The sequence below is a fragment of the Rhodnius prolixus genome, unplaced genomic scaffold (assembly GCF_049639745.1).
Source record: "Rhodnius prolixus isolate KJV_2025 unplaced genomic scaffold, Rpr scaffold_10, whole genome shotgun sequence".
Lineage (NCBI taxonomy): Eukaryota > Metazoa > Arthropoda > Insecta > Hemiptera > Reduviidae > Rhodnius > Rhodnius prolixus.
The window spans coordinates 9,977,001-9,994,275 of record NW_027411615.1 but is presented as its reverse complement, the minus strand read 5'-3'; the positions used below and the strand labels follow the sequence as shown (position 1 = coordinate 9,994,275).

General features: G+C 31.7%; 2 protein-coding genes across 2 annotated transcripts; one reads left to right on the top strand and one right to left on the bottom strand.

Moving 5' to 3' along the window:
• Positions 1-1,217: 1,217 nt before the first annotated feature.
• Positions 1,218-2,536, bottom strand: LOC141457252 (cytochrome c-like). Its single transcript, XM_074133962.1, has 4 exons — positions 2,398-2,536; positions 2,055-2,129; positions 1,834-1,975; positions 1,218-1,614 (listed from the first exon to the last, which is right to left on the bottom strand). Exons 2-4 carry the CDS (start codon positions 2,091-2,093, stop codon positions 1,469-1,471), a joined length of 327 nt encoding a protein of 108 aa, XP_073990063.1. The 5' UTR covers positions 2,094-2,129; positions 2,398-2,536; the 3' UTR covers positions 1,218-1,468.
• Positions 2,537-2,672: 136 nt separating this feature from the next.
• SdhA (succinate dehydrogenase, subunit A (flavoprotein)) lies at positions 2,673-14,306 on the top strand. Its single transcript, XM_074133934.1, has 14 exons — positions 2,673-2,821; positions 3,928-4,008; positions 5,472-5,689; positions 5,781-5,881; positions 5,956-6,115; positions 6,239-6,365; positions 6,479-6,617; positions 8,320-8,488; positions 9,266-9,461; positions 11,054-11,251; positions 11,662-11,853; positions 12,052-12,195; positions 12,729-12,842; positions 13,904-14,306. Exons 1-14 carry the CDS (start codon positions 2,771-2,773, stop codon positions 13,988-13,990), a joined length of 1,977 nt encoding a protein of 658 aa, XP_073990035.1. The 5' UTR covers positions 2,673-2,770; the 3' UTR covers positions 13,991-14,306.
• The last annotated feature ends 2,969 nt before the right edge of the window (positions 14,307-17,275 follow it).

The window sequence follows — 17,275 nt, the reverse complement described above, 5'->3', positions numbered from 1 at the left end:
TTCATGATATTTCCCATCAGATTCGCAACATCTTACAATATGATTTCATATTAATTCCCAATATTTATTTTGGTATAATGGCACTTTCTGCTCAGCCGTTTATCGTAAAATTTGAAATCTTATTTACTCATAGAATCATCTTCCTTAGTTTATCAAATTACACTTATAAATGAAAATGACAGAGAGAGAAAAAAGATTCTAAAGAAAATCATTTCCTAAAGAATGTTTCAAACACATGTGCGATGGGCATATAAAGTTTTAAAAAACTGTGGAAGCTATTCTTTTGAAACTTGATAAAAAAAAAAAAAATGGATAATCAACTAATAAAAGTGGAACTACCAATTGAATGTTATGTCTAATAGCTAATTGCGGGGGGGTCCTTTAATAAAAATATTAATTTTGAACTTTTCTCGTTTTTAAGTTATACTGACTGCACAGGCACACGAAAAATATACTAAGATCAAGTTAAGAAACCACATTTAAGGGCTTAGGGACCTCAAAACGGATTTTCGATAAACACTCAAAAATCGATCAAGCCAAGTAAAAAAAAAAAAAAAGTATTCGCACAATAAAATGTGTACGAAAATTTGATTTAAATTAAAAAAAAGACGTACCCAACGTTTTTTACAAGGTGACTGTTATCTGGTTGTTTTAGATTGAGGTAAAATGCAGATAGGAGTCAGGGTTAACTAACTTACAAGGCCAAAATTTGTGACATACATTGACGCATAGAACACGTACTCATTTTTTTTGGGTGGCATTGAAAAAACTTTCAGAACATGTGGTGAAAGATAACAATATTAATCCGGTGGTTTAATAGGGCAATTCTATTAATACTGTGTTAAACTTGCAATGTTTGAAACAGAAATTTTTTCTAAATATTTTTCCGTAAAACCAGCTAGAATAATTACCGCAAAAAGCATCGTGATTTAAAATATTTTAACCAGATTTTTTTTGTTTCACAATACAAATGAATAAAAAATAATTTCTACTTTAAACTTTTTGGTAGAAAAATCTTAGTTTCATTTTTTATTAGGTCATGCCCTACTTGACGCTTGTTTTATTTAAAGATTTGGAACTTTTCCAGCGAAAATTCTATATCAACGCATTTGTTATGTAACTAGTTCATTTTTACGTTTCTGTACCTATAATTATCCACCTTCAATGAAATTTACACTCAAAAAAGGAAAAAGGAATTAAAAATAATAAGAAGAATATTAAGGAAATCCCTCCTTTGTTTTTTATTTCAACTAACAACAAAAGTGTTCTCAATAAATTAAAAGTCCAATATAGACAAGTATTAAATACTTAGTACACATATAATGTGAAACAATACCGTGCTGCAATGGCAACTCTTTTTTTTAAAGGAAAAACAGAGTAAAACTGTACAGAAATGACTTTCATAATAACCCGAAGTTAAGTCTTTCGCCTATACGGGATTTCATTCACTACTTAGAATTACCACACCCTACTTTGTTGCTTGTTCAAGATAAGCGATGAGATCAGCACGTTCTTGTGGTTTTTTAATGCCGGCAAATACCATCTTAGTTCCTGGGATGAATTTCTTTGGATTTTCTAAATATACGAATAATGTGTCTTTACTCCACGTAATTCCTGAAAAAAATTATGAAAAATATGTAATTCTTATGATGTAGGAATAAATTTTTAAAACAATTGTACCATTCATTTGGTTTAGAAAATCTTAAGCATAATTTCCAAAATCATGGAAATAAATTTAAATAGTTTCTGTATTAATTTTTTTTTTTTTTTATCTAATATTAATTAAACTCACGTGATGATGCAATATTAAATGAAAAAATGATTATCCAATACCTTTCGATACATTGGCTTCAGAATAGGCAAAACCTGGTGCTTGACCAGTTTTCCTGCCAATTAATCCGTTGAGGTTGGGTCCAACTTTGTGTTTTTCATTCTTCCCTACCGTGTGACATTGTGAACACTTTTGTACAAAAACCTTTAAAAAAAAAACAAGAAATGAAAAAGTGATCTTTGCAAATTTGATAGAGCACCTAAAATAAATTTATTTACATTACCTTCTTTCCCTTTTCAGCATCACCGGCTGGAACACTCATTGTGAAATTAAGTTGTTACTGGAATAGCGGATTTTCCTATAAAGAGAGAATTTATAGTATAACTGATTACACTCATACTTAGTAATCTAATTTAACTCACTGCGGCCTTGAATATAAGTACTTCGGAATAATTTTGAAATCTCTATTTCTAAATATTTTCCGAACTGATAAAATAACTTTCCAAGAATAAATAACTTAATATTATTTTACATTTAAAATAACAATTACATGAATTATATGCAAGTGTGAAATATATTTCATTAGATAAATATTTAAAAAATGCCAAATAAGTTTCTGAACCTACCTCAAAATTTCAATCTCTCTCAAGAGATATCGCTCTTTAACTTTCCACGGTAGCTAAAGACACCACACTTCTGGTTACCAATCAATGGCAAATGATCGCACCAAATGGTTATTGAATCACTTAACCTATTTATCTTAAGTTTGCAATGTTGCAAATATAACCAAAAAAATTTTTTATTAGTTTTTGAATAAATTCTAAACATGTATTTAATATTCATAATTTCAAATGAAAATTATTAAAATAAGTTAACTTCATCGTCTTTTAAAAAAGATGGGTAGCATTTATAAACTCCAAATTTTAGAGTTCAGAAGGCTGTGCTATATAAATGTTACTTTTTCATTTAATTTTAGTATACCAATCGAGATAATTAAAAATGAGTGGTGTGTTGAAACTATCATCAGTGCTAGTGAAAAATGTTTCTCTCGTAAGCACATTTACTTTAAAAATAAATTTAAAATGCAATTTATCTAGTATCTAATTTTAGTACATCTGATCAAAGGATATAACTTAATTTATTTTTTCTGTTAAAAAATTTCTTGATATAATTGCTTTTGTTCTTACCTTAATTATCTTCCATATAGAAAATAAAAGTAGAATATACGAAACTAGAACTAGATATCATTTATGAAATACATGTTAAGATCTATAGATCACCTCAGAACAGTATCTTTACTAGCGATAATTGAGATATTTTAAACATTAGTGACATTAGTTGGGAATTTAAATCATTGGGTTCCAATATTTTGATCGTAATTGCCCATGTAAGAAACTTTATAAGTAGCAAGAAATCAAAAATATTGATGGTGTTCTGTGATGAACTATATTTTATCAATTATTTTCGCTTAATATTTTTTACTTCATGTAAGAACGGTGAAAGTCTAGGTCTATAATTTGGTAAGCCGCTTCAGGGTAGATTTCACCATCTCTATGAGTGTTATTATTATACAGCCTTTAAAGTTCTACAGTCATATGTAAATAATTTATTTTGTAATAAATATTGTGAGTGGTTTAGTTAATATATCTGTAAAGAACAAAGTTGTCGGTGTTGAATTTTCACCGGTGAAGTCATTTTGTTATACTTTAGTATAGTGAGTACCTTGGAAATAGGGGCGAATAAAAGTTATGCCTTTATTTTTTCATGCAGGCCTATGTCAAACTGTCCAGTTAGTTGTGGTCGGAGGCGACTAGCAAACTGGGGGGGGGGGCAAATAGTAATGAAGTTATTGTTACAAAAATTGAGTATTTATTTTTGTATACGAGTAAAAAAAAGTAAAGAAATCCTTATTTATAAGGCTGATGTTGAAGATTAAGATGTATACGTTAGAGAAAGGGAGTTGACCGTAATGAGGTTGCTATTATTGAGAATGGTGCCACCTAAAGTAGACTTAAATCATGAATATTATTTATTTCTCTTGTTTCTATCGTGAAGTTAACGTGCAGAATTTATTAATTGGACTAGATAGTGATTGTGCCTTAACGAAAAATTTCTTACCAAAACCAAATTTTTTTAATTTCATTAATTTGTTACAGAAATCATTATGTCCAGCAGCTTCAAGTATCCGAAGACTACACATAACTCCAAATGCCGGAACTACAAAAACAGGAGGAAAAGTAAGAATAAATTGTTTTAACATGTTTTATATATGAAGGAACGGCTTTGCTAACAGTCTAATAATTTTTCGCTTTGAAGTGATTTCATTTCTTATCAGTTCTTGAGATAAGGGAAAAAGCACCTGTTATGCTAATCGTTATAATGCCAGTTTAGCATTTCCTCAGTGGTTTTCTGCATTTATAAATTAAAAACAAATACAGTAATATGAAAATAATTTTACAATTGAAATAAAATTAATTTATGAACGTTTTAGGCAAAACTCGATAAGACGTAACAATTTTTTTATATATTTTTATTTCCTTACTGCTGGTAAGAGAAAATATTACCATCATGCCCTATTTTAGGTCGAATTTTCACCAGAAATATATATTTGTTTTGAGGTGTATCAAAATCTAAAAAATTAAACACTAACAAAAAAGAAATATCGCAGAGAACTTTAAATTACCACCCTTAAAGGCATAACTATTGTTTTTAATAAATAGCCATTTTTCTTTTTTTCATCACATGCAAGATTGTATTGCGACCATGCTAAATTTTCGAGATTGAGTTATCACCAGGAAAATTCTTTTTGAGGTGCTAGAGTAAAAAACAAAAAACTAAAAAATCGAAAATGATCTGCATGTTTTCAACATATATCAGAAATGAAGAATTGTAAAAGCTGAAATTTTATATTTAGATTTTGCCCCTATAGGGTATCTAGCGAACGAAATCCTAGAAGTATTGACTTGTTTGATGTTTTAATTTTTTTAAAGACACTTTCAAAGATTTTTCGTAAACATAGTACTTAAATTTAGCGCGTGCAGGTCCATAACTTTCATTTAAAAACATTGGCCATTAATTTTTTTTTTTTTTTTTTTGGCGCATCAACAGCTGAGGTCATTAGCGCCCGGAGCTTTTTCCAGTGCACTGCCGGCCTCCGGACAGTGTTCTCTCGTTACAGACAACACTGTCCATCACCGGACAGTGAGCTGTAAGAAGCTCCTAGGAAGAGAAAATCTAAGGGTCAGCTGCTGGATTCGAACCCGGGACCTCCGCGTGGGAGTCCAGTATGCTAACCTCATAGCTAATCCCTTCCCTATTAAAATTTTATTAAGACTACTTCTGGAAGAGGAGTTGTTTCGCTTCCCTCTTCAGCATTTTCTAGTGTAATGTTTGTTTCTGCTCTAATTTAATATTAATTAAGGGGTAAATGAGTAGCTAAATTTCCATTGTTAAGAAACTGAACTCTGTATACTCACGTATAAACATCAGTTCAAATTGAATTTGAAAAGGATTGTGGTAACTTTAAAATGTCATTACTGAAATTTCCGGGAAATTCTGAATTAGGTTGATGAAATTTTGAGTTAGCTGAAAAGTTTCTAACCATCACGGTATTAGAGTAAGATAAAATTATAAAAGTTTTCTCACCAGACTTTTTTTTTTATATTTATATTCCACACGCTGCTTAAATTACTTTGTTTAGATTTCTAGTGAATACCCTGTAATCGATCACACATATGATGCTGTTGTGGTGGGAGCTGGAGGAGCCGGATTACGAGCAGCATTCGGACTTGTTGCCGAAGGTTTTAAAACTGCAGTAATAACAAAGCTGTTTCCCACTAGATCTCATACCGTAGCAGCTCAAGGTGGTATTAACGCTGCTCTTGGAAATATGGAAGAAGATAATTGGTTATGGCATATGTAAGCCTGCTCCAATATAACTCATTTAAATTTTAAAATAATTAGTTAATACTTTAAGTTTTAACTCTTATTTTTTAATGGATTAACTTAGGTACGATACAGTGAAAGGCTCTGATTGGCTTGGTGATCAAGATGCTATCCATTATATGACTAGAGAAGCACCACATGCTGTCATTGAGTTAGAAAATTATGGTTTGTAGTAAGTTATTTTGATTGAAGTATTTTTACCAATATGATTCGATATAATTTTGCACACTGTTGACTAGGAATGCCGTTTTCAAGAACACCTGAAGGTAAAATTTATCAACGTGCCTTTGGAGGACAGAGTTTGAATTTTGGTAAAGGAGGACAAGCTCACAGATGTTGCGCTGTGGCTGATAGAACAGGTCATTCTCTACTCCACACACTGTATGGTCAGTCGCTAAGGTATATAATTTCAGATTATCTTCCATTATTTTTTTAAAATCGTATTACTAAAAATAATGGATCACATCGAAGAGGAAGATTACATTGAAAAACCTTTACTTAAATATATTACTATTTATTTAGGTATAGTTGTAATTATTTCGTTGAGTATTTTGCAATGGATCTGCTCATGGATGGAGATAAATGTGTTGGAGTAATTGCGATATCTCTTGAGGATGGAACATTGCACAGGTTTCATGCTAAGAATACGGTAATTTATTTTAAATTGAAAGTTTTAAAGATTAACCGAGTAATTAATTCACACTCAATCTTTTCTTCTTCAATTTGAAAGTTAATTTTTGCTGCTCATACTTGCATTTTTAGATACTTGCAGCTGGAGGCTATGGCAGAGCATACTTTTCTTGCACCTCAGCCCACACTTGTACAGGTGATGGGCAGGCTATGGTAAGCAGAGTAGGTTTACCTCTTCAGGATATGGAATTTGTCCAGTTTCATCCCACAGGTAAATACTTTCAATTCCAATGTTAAGATCATCTACTGGATCCCAATATTCTGCCGATTGATTTCGTCTCTAAAACATTGGGAGTAAAAAAGTTGTCGCATGGACAATTTTAAGCACAGTATTCAAACAGAGTTGTCAAATGGCCAAAATCTAATTTTAAAAAAAGTTGTAAAATCTGAAAGGAAGAAGACGAAAAGAGTAGTAAATTTTGTTCAAAAAGAATTTTAAAGAGATGGAAAGATTTTAAATGGCAGATTAAGTGTGGCACTCCTTCAAATCTCTTTCATATTTCTTTTCTAAAATCTATAACCTGAGTGTGATTAAACTCATAATTTTACATGCTTGTAACTTTAATTTATATTAAGGTTGTTGTCAACATAAAAAAGGTTATTTTTTTTCAGTTTATAGATTTGTTGCAGATGTATTAATAATAAATTTAGGGAAGGGATTAGCTATGAGGTTAGCATACTGGACTCCCACGCGGAGGTCCCGGGTTCGAATCCAGCAGCTGACCCTTAGATTTTCTCTTCCTAGGAGCTTCTTACAGCTCACTGTCCGGTGATGGACAGTGTTGTCTGTAACGAGAGAACACTGTCCGGAGGCCGGCAGTGCACTGGAAAAAGCTCCGGGCGCCAATAACCTTGGATGTTGACGCGCCTTAAATCATAAAAAAAAAAAAAAAAAATTAACAACTGTTTTCAAATGCGGTATTTTTATCAGTTATCACTTTAAAAATAAAATTAAGAGATTATAGGTATGTTTCACCTTCATGTAGAGGGTCAAGATAAAAATAATTTTCTGGTAGATTTTCCTCAGAGAATTCGCAAAATTAAATAAGAGATTTTACTGACTCTCATTGTGGATGCAATCTCTTTAGTTTTCCAAGTATTTCTGGAATTCGTCTCGTTCAGATATTTTTTTTTTTCAATTAAATATAATTTTATTAAATTTTGAAAAAACTGACAAATCGCTAAACTGATCGGTTGCAAACAAAAGGAGCCAGGGATTCATTTGTTCACGGTTCCCACAAAAGCTTAAGAGGCCATCATAAATACTTCTGAAGTCTTCTGTCGCTACAGCAGAAGTAAGCGTGAAACCCCAGAAGCGGTTAGATTAGTGGTAGCGTTCTTCTACTCGTCGTGTGTCGAACTCTTTTCCCTACCTACCCTGCACTTGCACTGATAAAGAACAAAAGTACTAATGAAATTATCGAGACAAAGGATTGTCTTTTCAAAATAACTATCTTCAAATAAAGATCAGTATGATAGTTCCGAACAATTTTTCATTTCGTAAAAAGTAAAGTATGTAATGCCTATTTTTTCATCCAACTAACTACCAAATTAGGTTTCGTGGGCGGATGGATTTGTCCCGTTGTCATTCTATAGTAAAGTAAAGTAATCACCTTTTTTTTTCAGGCAGGGCTTAACGTCCAACTACCAATTAGGTGTCGTGGACGGAGGCGACTAGCAAACATACTTTACTATAAATTTATTTTTATTAACCATTAAATAAAATCCAAGGCGTAAGACCGGGAATCGAACCCAGTACCACAATATATATTAGCTTCGCAGGTCTCGCCTCTAACCGTTCGGCTACCGTGGTGCCTGTCATTCTATAGTATTTTAACAACTTTTATTCTTCAATTATTAAGTATATTTTTTGTGAAATAATAATAATTTTTAAATATAATAAAATGTTGCAGGAATTTATGGAGCTGGCTGTTTAATTACTGAAGGGTGCAGAGGTGAGGGAGGTTATTTGGTCAATTCACAAGGTGAAAGATTTATGGAACGTTACGCCCCAGTTGCTAAGGATTTAGCTTCTCGAGATGTGGTTTCTAGATCAATGACTATAGAAATTCGTGAAGGAAGGTAATCTCAATATTTTTTAATTTTAGAACAAAGCTGATAGCTTAGGATCTTATAGAAGTTTTGCTGTACATTGTAAAATGATCTGCTAAGATTTACACACACAAAAAAATGCTTTGAACAAATTGGACCATTCTTTTCAGTTTAAATGCAGAATATGTAAGTATTGGAATAGCAGTAATACGAGTATCTATATAGCGTGTTGTTGAAACTGATCGAATCCATGTACATAATTATGTACACCGAAACTGTCTTCTGCAAATCGTATATTCTGTGATACATTATTTATTATAACCCTTTGGCGACACAATACTCTTGATTACTATACAAAATTATATTATTTTTTGTATGATTAATCCTTACTTTAAAAAAAAACTTTTTTTATAAAAATCCATTGATATTTCTCTGGCTACTGTGGCCTACCACAAACCTAGATTTAATCTGGAGCTCAGTGAATATCTGTTGGAGCATTTATATCTCGTTGCGCCAGCTCCATGAAGACACAAACCATTCCGAGTTTTTTTGGGGATAAACCCCAAAGAAAAAATTTAAGATTATTTTTCACTAACATTTAAACCATACTGCCGAATTCGCTATTGGCGCTGAAAGAAATGACAGTGCAGACAACCACGTTATAATTTATGGCAGGCCCACACCATATAAGTAATATTCTTTAATATTTAAGGTTTTCTTGGAAATTTGTCAGTTAGAATATAAATTATGGCATCAGTAATCGTGATTTTACTTATCGTTTTTTAATTTTATGTGTTTTTTTAATAGAGGCGTTGGTCCTGAAAAAGATCACGTTTTCCTTCAACTGCATCATTTACCTCCTGAACAGTTGGCATCTAGATTACCAGGAATCTCAGAAACTGCAATGATTTTTGCCGGAGTAGATGTTACCAGGGAACCTATTCCTGTGCTACCAACTGTTCATTATAACATGGGTGGTGTTCCTACTAACTACAAAGGACAGGTAACGGTTTTATCTCTCTTTCTCCAACCTTTTAAATAATGTGAAACTGAACTAGTCAAAAGTAGCAATAAATTTCATTGAATATCTGGCAATAGAAAGATGAAACAGCTGTTAATTTACTTATGTATCTAGTGAATTTTAATCCCTTTTTTTTAATTGCCTCTATTCTGGAATTACGACAACTTGAAAACCTGTTATTTATTTCCATGAGTTTCTCCTCATACTGAATTTCCTTGGCCTAAAGAAATATTTCATCCTTTTACATATTTCTATAAATGAATCCTTCAGAATATAAAATTTTAGAAGTATACTTTAACGTGGATTTGAAAATCTTGATTTAAAAATTAAGGAAAAACACATGCATTAATTTTTTCCCTTACAAAATTCTAAAACATGATTATTATTTAATATTAAAAAATAAATAAATAAAAGTTGAATTATTATTTTTCACCAATGAACTTCAGTCCAAAATCTTAGGGTATTTAAAAGAGTGATTATTTATATAAACTGAAAATCTGTTTTATTTATGTTTTTTAGAGGAATGGTTAGCATGTACGTACACCCTAATTTCACAAATCTTTGGGTCATTTACATTCTCTTCTGTTACCATACCCGATGTGACTTCTCTACTTCTGCACCCCATATACGTAGATCTGGGCCTTTCTATTTTTATTTTTGCTTTAATTTCGCATTTGTAAATGGCAATTCTCTTTTCACCCATTCCAATTGTCAGCCCTATTTCAGCTGCTTCTCTTCGATAGTTTAGAATATTTCCATTTATCTGTATCCCTCTTTTAATATTCACGATAGTGTAATATCTGCCCAACTTCTCAAGAAGTCCGTTTCAGTATAACAGTCTTTTGAGTTGTTTAGTGCCTTTTGGGCACATTTTTGCTTTATTAACGCATTTAATAAGCCAGTGAAACGTCTAGCCCTTCCCTTCCTTCTGTTAAACCATCTTTACTATAGACTTTAGATTCTGGATATTTAATAGTATGGGACGCCTTCAGCTCACCATACTGTAGAATCGTTAACAAAACTATGTGTTGACGTTTTACTGATCCATTATGCGAAGGCCTCTATGCTTATATTTTTATTTTCCTCAACGTTCCTTAAGCAACAACCATCTGATCATCCGCCAAGAGCAGAATGGTTATAAAAATATTGAACGTATGTATATACCTAAAGATATTTAAGGCGCTACGAAACTAAACTCGCAGAGCTGTGATGCGTAATAGTAGTTCTGTATTCGATTCTCAGTTTGGGCCTTGGATTGATTTAATGGTAAATATGAAAAGTTTGTAATAAATTATTTTGCCAGTTGCGTCCGTCTACGATATCGTATTTGGTAGTTAGGTGTAAAGCCCGTAAACAAAAAATAGACCATTACTTTACTTGTAGGCAGATGTGGAGAAACAATTGAGTCAACTTGTTCGAATACATTACTTCGAAGATTAGACGGAAATAGTGTATAATTAAAGGATACAAAAAAATAAATAAATAACTAATATAAAAATATCTGATTAACTAATATCCTTTTAATGAGGTTCCCTACAAACTAATAGCGTATCTAATAAATTGTTTTGTTTAAGGTCCTTATGAGAAAAAATAACGAAGATTGTGTGGTGGAAGGACTTTATGCAGCTGGTGAAGTATCATCATCTTCTGTCCACGGCGCTAATAGATTGGGAGCGAATTCTTTATTGGATTTAGTAGTATTTGGTAGAGCTTGCGCTAAAACGATTGCTGTGGAAAATAAGCCTGGTGAAAAAGTATCTGATTTACCAAAGGTAATTCATCATCATTATTAACTTAATTTAATTTGTTACCCTTCAGAATTTGAAACCTCTGGCGCTTAGAGCCTTTTTTATAGCGTTCCCGTCCTCCAGACTGTGTTCAACTTACAGAGGATACTGACGCATCACTGTTAAGTGTGCTACAAGACGCCCCTAGGAAGCTGGCAACTGGTTACTCGAAACCAAAATCTTCGTGTGAGAGTCCATTGCATTAACCGAAACCATGCCATTATACCTTCTGTAATTCGTGAGCGATTTTACTAATACTGAGGAGAGTCTGCCACCCGATCCCGTATTTACCCTGTGATAATTTCTCTTACCTTTAGCATATCTTACTGTACACGAGCCGTTTAGTTTAGAGATGCAGTGCCATATTATCATTAATCTGATTATCTTTGTTTCAGAATGCGGGAGAGGAATCTGTAGCAAATTTAGATCATTTACGTAGAGCTGATGGTGAGTTGCCGACAGCACAGATTCGATTAACGATGCAAAAAGCTATGCAGAGGGATGCTGCAGTTTTTAGGACTGGTGAGACACTTCAAGCTGGCGTTAAAAATTTGATGGAGATTTATAAATCGCAAGAGAAACTAAAGGTATTTTTCCATAAATTTGTTATTAAAGTTTGCTTCTAAGCATTTATTTTTATTTGATTTTGTTTATATTTTGCCTTATGTTTTTAAGATATTAATGTAATATGTATTAATGTAAATGCGGCCAAAACTATTCTACTCTATAATATCTATCTGTTAGCTAAGTTTGACAATTTAATTATTTCCTTTTTTATGTTTTAGGTCTGTGATAAAAGCCTTATTTGGAATTCAGATCTCGTAGAAACTTTGGAATTGCAAAATTTACTTATTTGTGCAGTTCAAACAATTGTAGGTGCTGAGAATAGGAAAGAATCTCGTGGTGCCCATGCAAGGGAAGATTTTAAAGTAAGTAATTTTTAGTTATATTTCTAGAAATGACACTACAGACTAATATTTTCTCTGTAGCTTTTGGTTTTGCTTTTAAAAAAAATCAAACAAACAAACAAAACACATTTTTTAGCTATCAAAGTTGCAGGGCTAGGCCATAACAGTTCCCGATGGGAAATAAAAAGCGTTAAACTTAAAAGCTCTATTAAAGCTTATTTTCTTATATCTTTCATTCTTATTCATTTTTAGGAGAAATCGTTATTAAATAAATAAAATAATTTAATGGGTAAATCAAAACAATATTTTTATTCAATATTAGGGATAATTCCTGTAAGTAGTTCTGCGATTCACCTTTAGATGATTTTTGTATTACTCTGCCAAATGGGAATGTAACAGATGTTTGCTGCACATTTAAATTGATGAGCCCAGAAGGGTTGTTTTATCCACATACAATAATAACAGTTATTTTACATATTTTAATCAATTTTATTTAAATAATAATTACAATCGATAGCTCACTCATAATTTACTTGTAAAACTTTGTATTACAGTTGAGGATCGACGAGTACGATTACTCTAAACCATTAGAAGGACAACAGAAAAAGCCATTAGATCAACATTGGCGCAAACATACTCTAGCTACTATGAATATAAAGTCGGGAGAGGTAGGTTGCTTTGGTTTGTTGTTGCAATATTTATAAAGAATCCCTTTGCAGTAAATTTAAATAATTTATTTTTACCTTTCCAATGGTCAGGATATTATTATCAAACCTTTGCAGTTTTTAGTAAATAAAATTAAGTCTTGACGACCAAGTTTAAATTAAATTACTCGGTTTTATAAACACAATGTTTTCGTAGTAAGTTTTTTCTATTTATATACTATATTTCTGTTTACCAACTACGTTTACAGGTTTTATCTTGAGTACCCTTTCTATTTTCGTTAATGATTATTCCCGCTAATGAAAAACTGATTTAAACCGAGATAAATATAGCAAATTGGGCGCTTTAGCGTCTATCCTTCGCCACTTCCGAAATGAATGTATGTGACAAAATTAACGCACTTGTTTCTAAGATGTCTGCAGACTTCTGGTTCAATATAATAATAATAACGAAAAGGTGAAATAGCACGTAAATCAGATTCGGAGATACTTTCCAATTTTTTAAAGTATTTATTCGTATTTTGGGTTAAATTAAAACTTAACGTAGTTAATGTGTTTGTTTTAAACGTACAAAAAATAATGAGGTTCTTTTTTCAGAGAAAGTTTTTAGAAAAATCTTTATTCTTGCTGAAGATTAAATTTAAAAAAACAAAAAAAAAAAGTAGCGAGACGGGACCTTTATCTCACGACACCTCATTCAAAAGAGCTTATCGTGCCTCTGGATCTAGCAGACGAAACCTCCCCTATAAGGAGGTTAAGGACTTCCCTTTCTATTGTATTCTTTTTGCGCTACAATCCTCTTTGGTCACAAAGAGCCGAAGGATTCATAGCACAACCGCTCTTATTTTCCCTATATAATTTATTTTCTTATATTTCTTTGGTTATTGACTTCCATCATTGACCTTGGAATTGATTTCTTTTGTTTAAAAGAAATTATTTCTCTGTTAATTAAATGAATTTCATATTTTTACTGCATCATAAATGTTTTCTGTATCGACTTTTTTTCCTTTAAAGGAATGTAAGTGAATAAATCATCGACTTGAAATAATTCCCAGTTTTTCTTTTAGGTCAAAATCGATTATCGACCAGTGATTGATGACACTCTCGATGCTAATGAGTGTAAAACTGTACCTCCAGCAATTAGATCTTATTAAACGAAAAATTTAGTCAAGTTCAAATATTATTTAATGAAATTGAATACGAGATAAAAATAACAGTGATGTACTTAGGAAGTATTTCTTCCTCACAAACAAAGCAGTATTTGTATATACAAAATATTTATTTCTAAGTTGTTACTTATTTTGTTATTTAACTTCTTCAAAATGTACAAATTATTTGTGTTATGTTATTTTTTTCTGTTTAGCGTTTGTTATTGTTATTTTTTTTTGTTGAGAAAAAGGTTGCTCATGTCCAAGAACCGCAATTTTCGTTTAAATATTAATTGTAGATAATAAATTATTTTTAAAATTATTCATATTGGATATTTTTAAATTTAAGTTCCCTTTTATTAATTGATTTTTTGCCTCAACTTAATTAAACTAGAACTATTTGGATCATATGGAACATAGGACGAACATTGATCGACTTTGTTAATCAGATAAGGTTTTAAATTATTGCGAATTTATATTAGCTTTGATTTAGCTAAGAGCTGCTCTGATTTGCGATCATTTGTAGCATACACAATAGTTACATAACCGTAATTACCAACTTTCAAAACAATATCCAACGGGCGCTAATGACCCAAGGCAGTAAAAAAAAAAAAAAAAATCCAACGGAGTTTAAATCAGATAGTAAGTGGCTTTTAGTCGAATGGCTACAAGCTGATTATATTACGATACTTTAATTTTAACACATTGATTGTAAATCATTCTAACGAAGTGCAAATTCAAATCAGTAATGATGAGACCATCCATAAAAATGAATAGAATGGTGAGTTTGCAATTGTACACAAAGAACTTGTTGGAACAACCTATATCTACTTTCAATGGGATCACATAATATACTATGAATATTTAAGGAACTGAATATTTGGCTGGAAAGTGTAGGACTGGATTACTACAATGAAGGAGTTCCCAAGATGGAAGATCCAAAAATTAATGGCCATAATGTGTTCCAAAATTACCATGATATTGCATAAAAAAAAAACTAACGAGAGCTTAAATGGGAGAATGAGTTTGTTATTGTAAATGTTATTATAATAAATAATCAATCTAAACACAACTACCGAAAATTGTAAACTATGATCATTCAAATAAACAATTGATTCAACAACTTTAATTTAAATATTTACTTTTACTTTAAAATTTAAACATCTAATGAGGCAAATCGTATAAAATTTAAATTAATTTCTTACCGTAAAAAACTGTAAAACTTCTAAACGAATAGTTCACTTTGAAGTAAATTAAAACATTATTTTCATTGTAGCTAGGTTTTACAATTGAAAGAATCTTTAATTTTTATTATTTTCAGCATCAAAAATTGTTTGATTTCTTTAAAGATGGATTAGATTAGTTACATTCAAATTACTAATTTGTTTGGCAAAAAAAGTGGTGAAAATGTACACAAAGTACTCAAAAATAATAATAATTCGAAATAATAATTAGAACAGTGGAGAAACTAGGCATAGTACGCCACATATTCAGTGGGGGAATGAGGAGGCCCCAATTCACCTATTGACAGACTGAGAAGCTGTTTATTGAAGGTTCAGGTTCCTAGGCAGGTTTTGGAGTACCTTTTCCAGGACCTACTCCCAAATTCTGAAATTTCTCATAGGCCTTGATTTGAAGTACTGTAGCGGCATAATCTCGACGGCATTACTAGGGGGGTACAATGGGTCTATAAAGGTCGTACTGCATAATATCCTAACATACCCAAAAATATTTAATTATTTCTAAATATTTCGATGTAAGTAGTTCAAAGTTATCTTTTTCTGAGGGACTTAATTTGTTTCAAGATTCTTTTTAAAAAAATTGTGAAAGTGCTACAAATTTAGAAAAGACGGGCGAGACGAACCAAATAGGGGTCATTATTGCCATATTTTACCAATACGAGGGTATTGGATCTGTAATGTTAGATAATCAAAATTTATCAGTTACAGAATGACAGTGTAAAAAAAAGAAAGAAAAACATGACGGATAAAATTTATGATACATCATCTAATTCCCCGATTACTTATTTTTTCATTTTCAAAGGAAAAATTATTTATTCACAATACTTAGGCATTGTATAACTAATAGCATTTCCTAATATAAGTCTTTTCCTAATTGTAGGTAAAAAGTATAACTAACGCTTGTTTTGACTTTGATTAATATAATGTTGATGCCTACTAATCTTGGCCAGTCCTTGTTTGCTAAAGCCAGTTCTATACTTAGATGACTGATGTCTATTTTGAACCAGACAATTGTCTATATGTAACATTTGAAATGACATTCATTTGGCCCAGACTGTTGTCTGCATAATTTAACTTAAAACAAAAAAAAAAGGTTATATTTCTTCACTTATATATGAATAACAGACTTTTATTTTTAATTATAAAACTAGTTATTTATGAGGTCAAAAATTTGGTTGGTTTTTCAGTTCCAATAAGTAATATAATATCTAAAAATGCAGAATCTTCCACATTAGTTCAACCGAGTGGCCACAACAAAGAAATTGAGAATAGTGAGGGGGTGTGGGTGTGTCTGTCTGGAAGGCGTTTCCCATGAATGAACTGCGACGGCGGCTATTCGGCTCCAATCGATCCGGTTGTACTCTACTGCGTCGTAGTAATTGTATACCATTCCACTTATCTACTACGGCAGCTTAGTGTGTCAAAAAAACAACTAAAATATGATTTTTAATTGGTGATTTTTGTAGAGCATTTGTGCCTAGTTTATTGCAATGAAAGTGTTATCAAGTAAAATTACTTAATATGCCATAATTTTTACGTTTTAAGGCCATTTTCGTAGGCATAAACAGAACGTTGTCAGCTCATAAGCATCTAGTAAACATTGCTTCATACGATTATAAAAGTAATTTTTGCCAGAGTTCGTCAAGGAAACGAAACATCGCTGAGAGTCAAAGCTTTAAAATTGTAGTATCACGTATCTTTTCAATGAAATGTTTGGATGATTCATGCATGACGTAAATATCATTCCTTCTGTCAGTATCGAGTTGTACAATTAGCGCATGCGTGGAAGTTGTTTACAACTAGTCGCAACATGTACACACAATCACACATGACCTTTTCCAAGATGGTTCCTGATACGTATATCGTGGAATATTGTTCCAGCTTAAATGCTGAAAAAAGTGTGATGCAGTGTTTTATTTTACCAAACCAGAGGATGATGCCAAACCTGAAGGAAAGTGGACAATTTTGATGTCAGTGTTACTTTTAGGTATTAATTGCAATTACGCGTAATTTTAGGTTCGATTGAAGCACATTTTTCTTGGTGAACTTA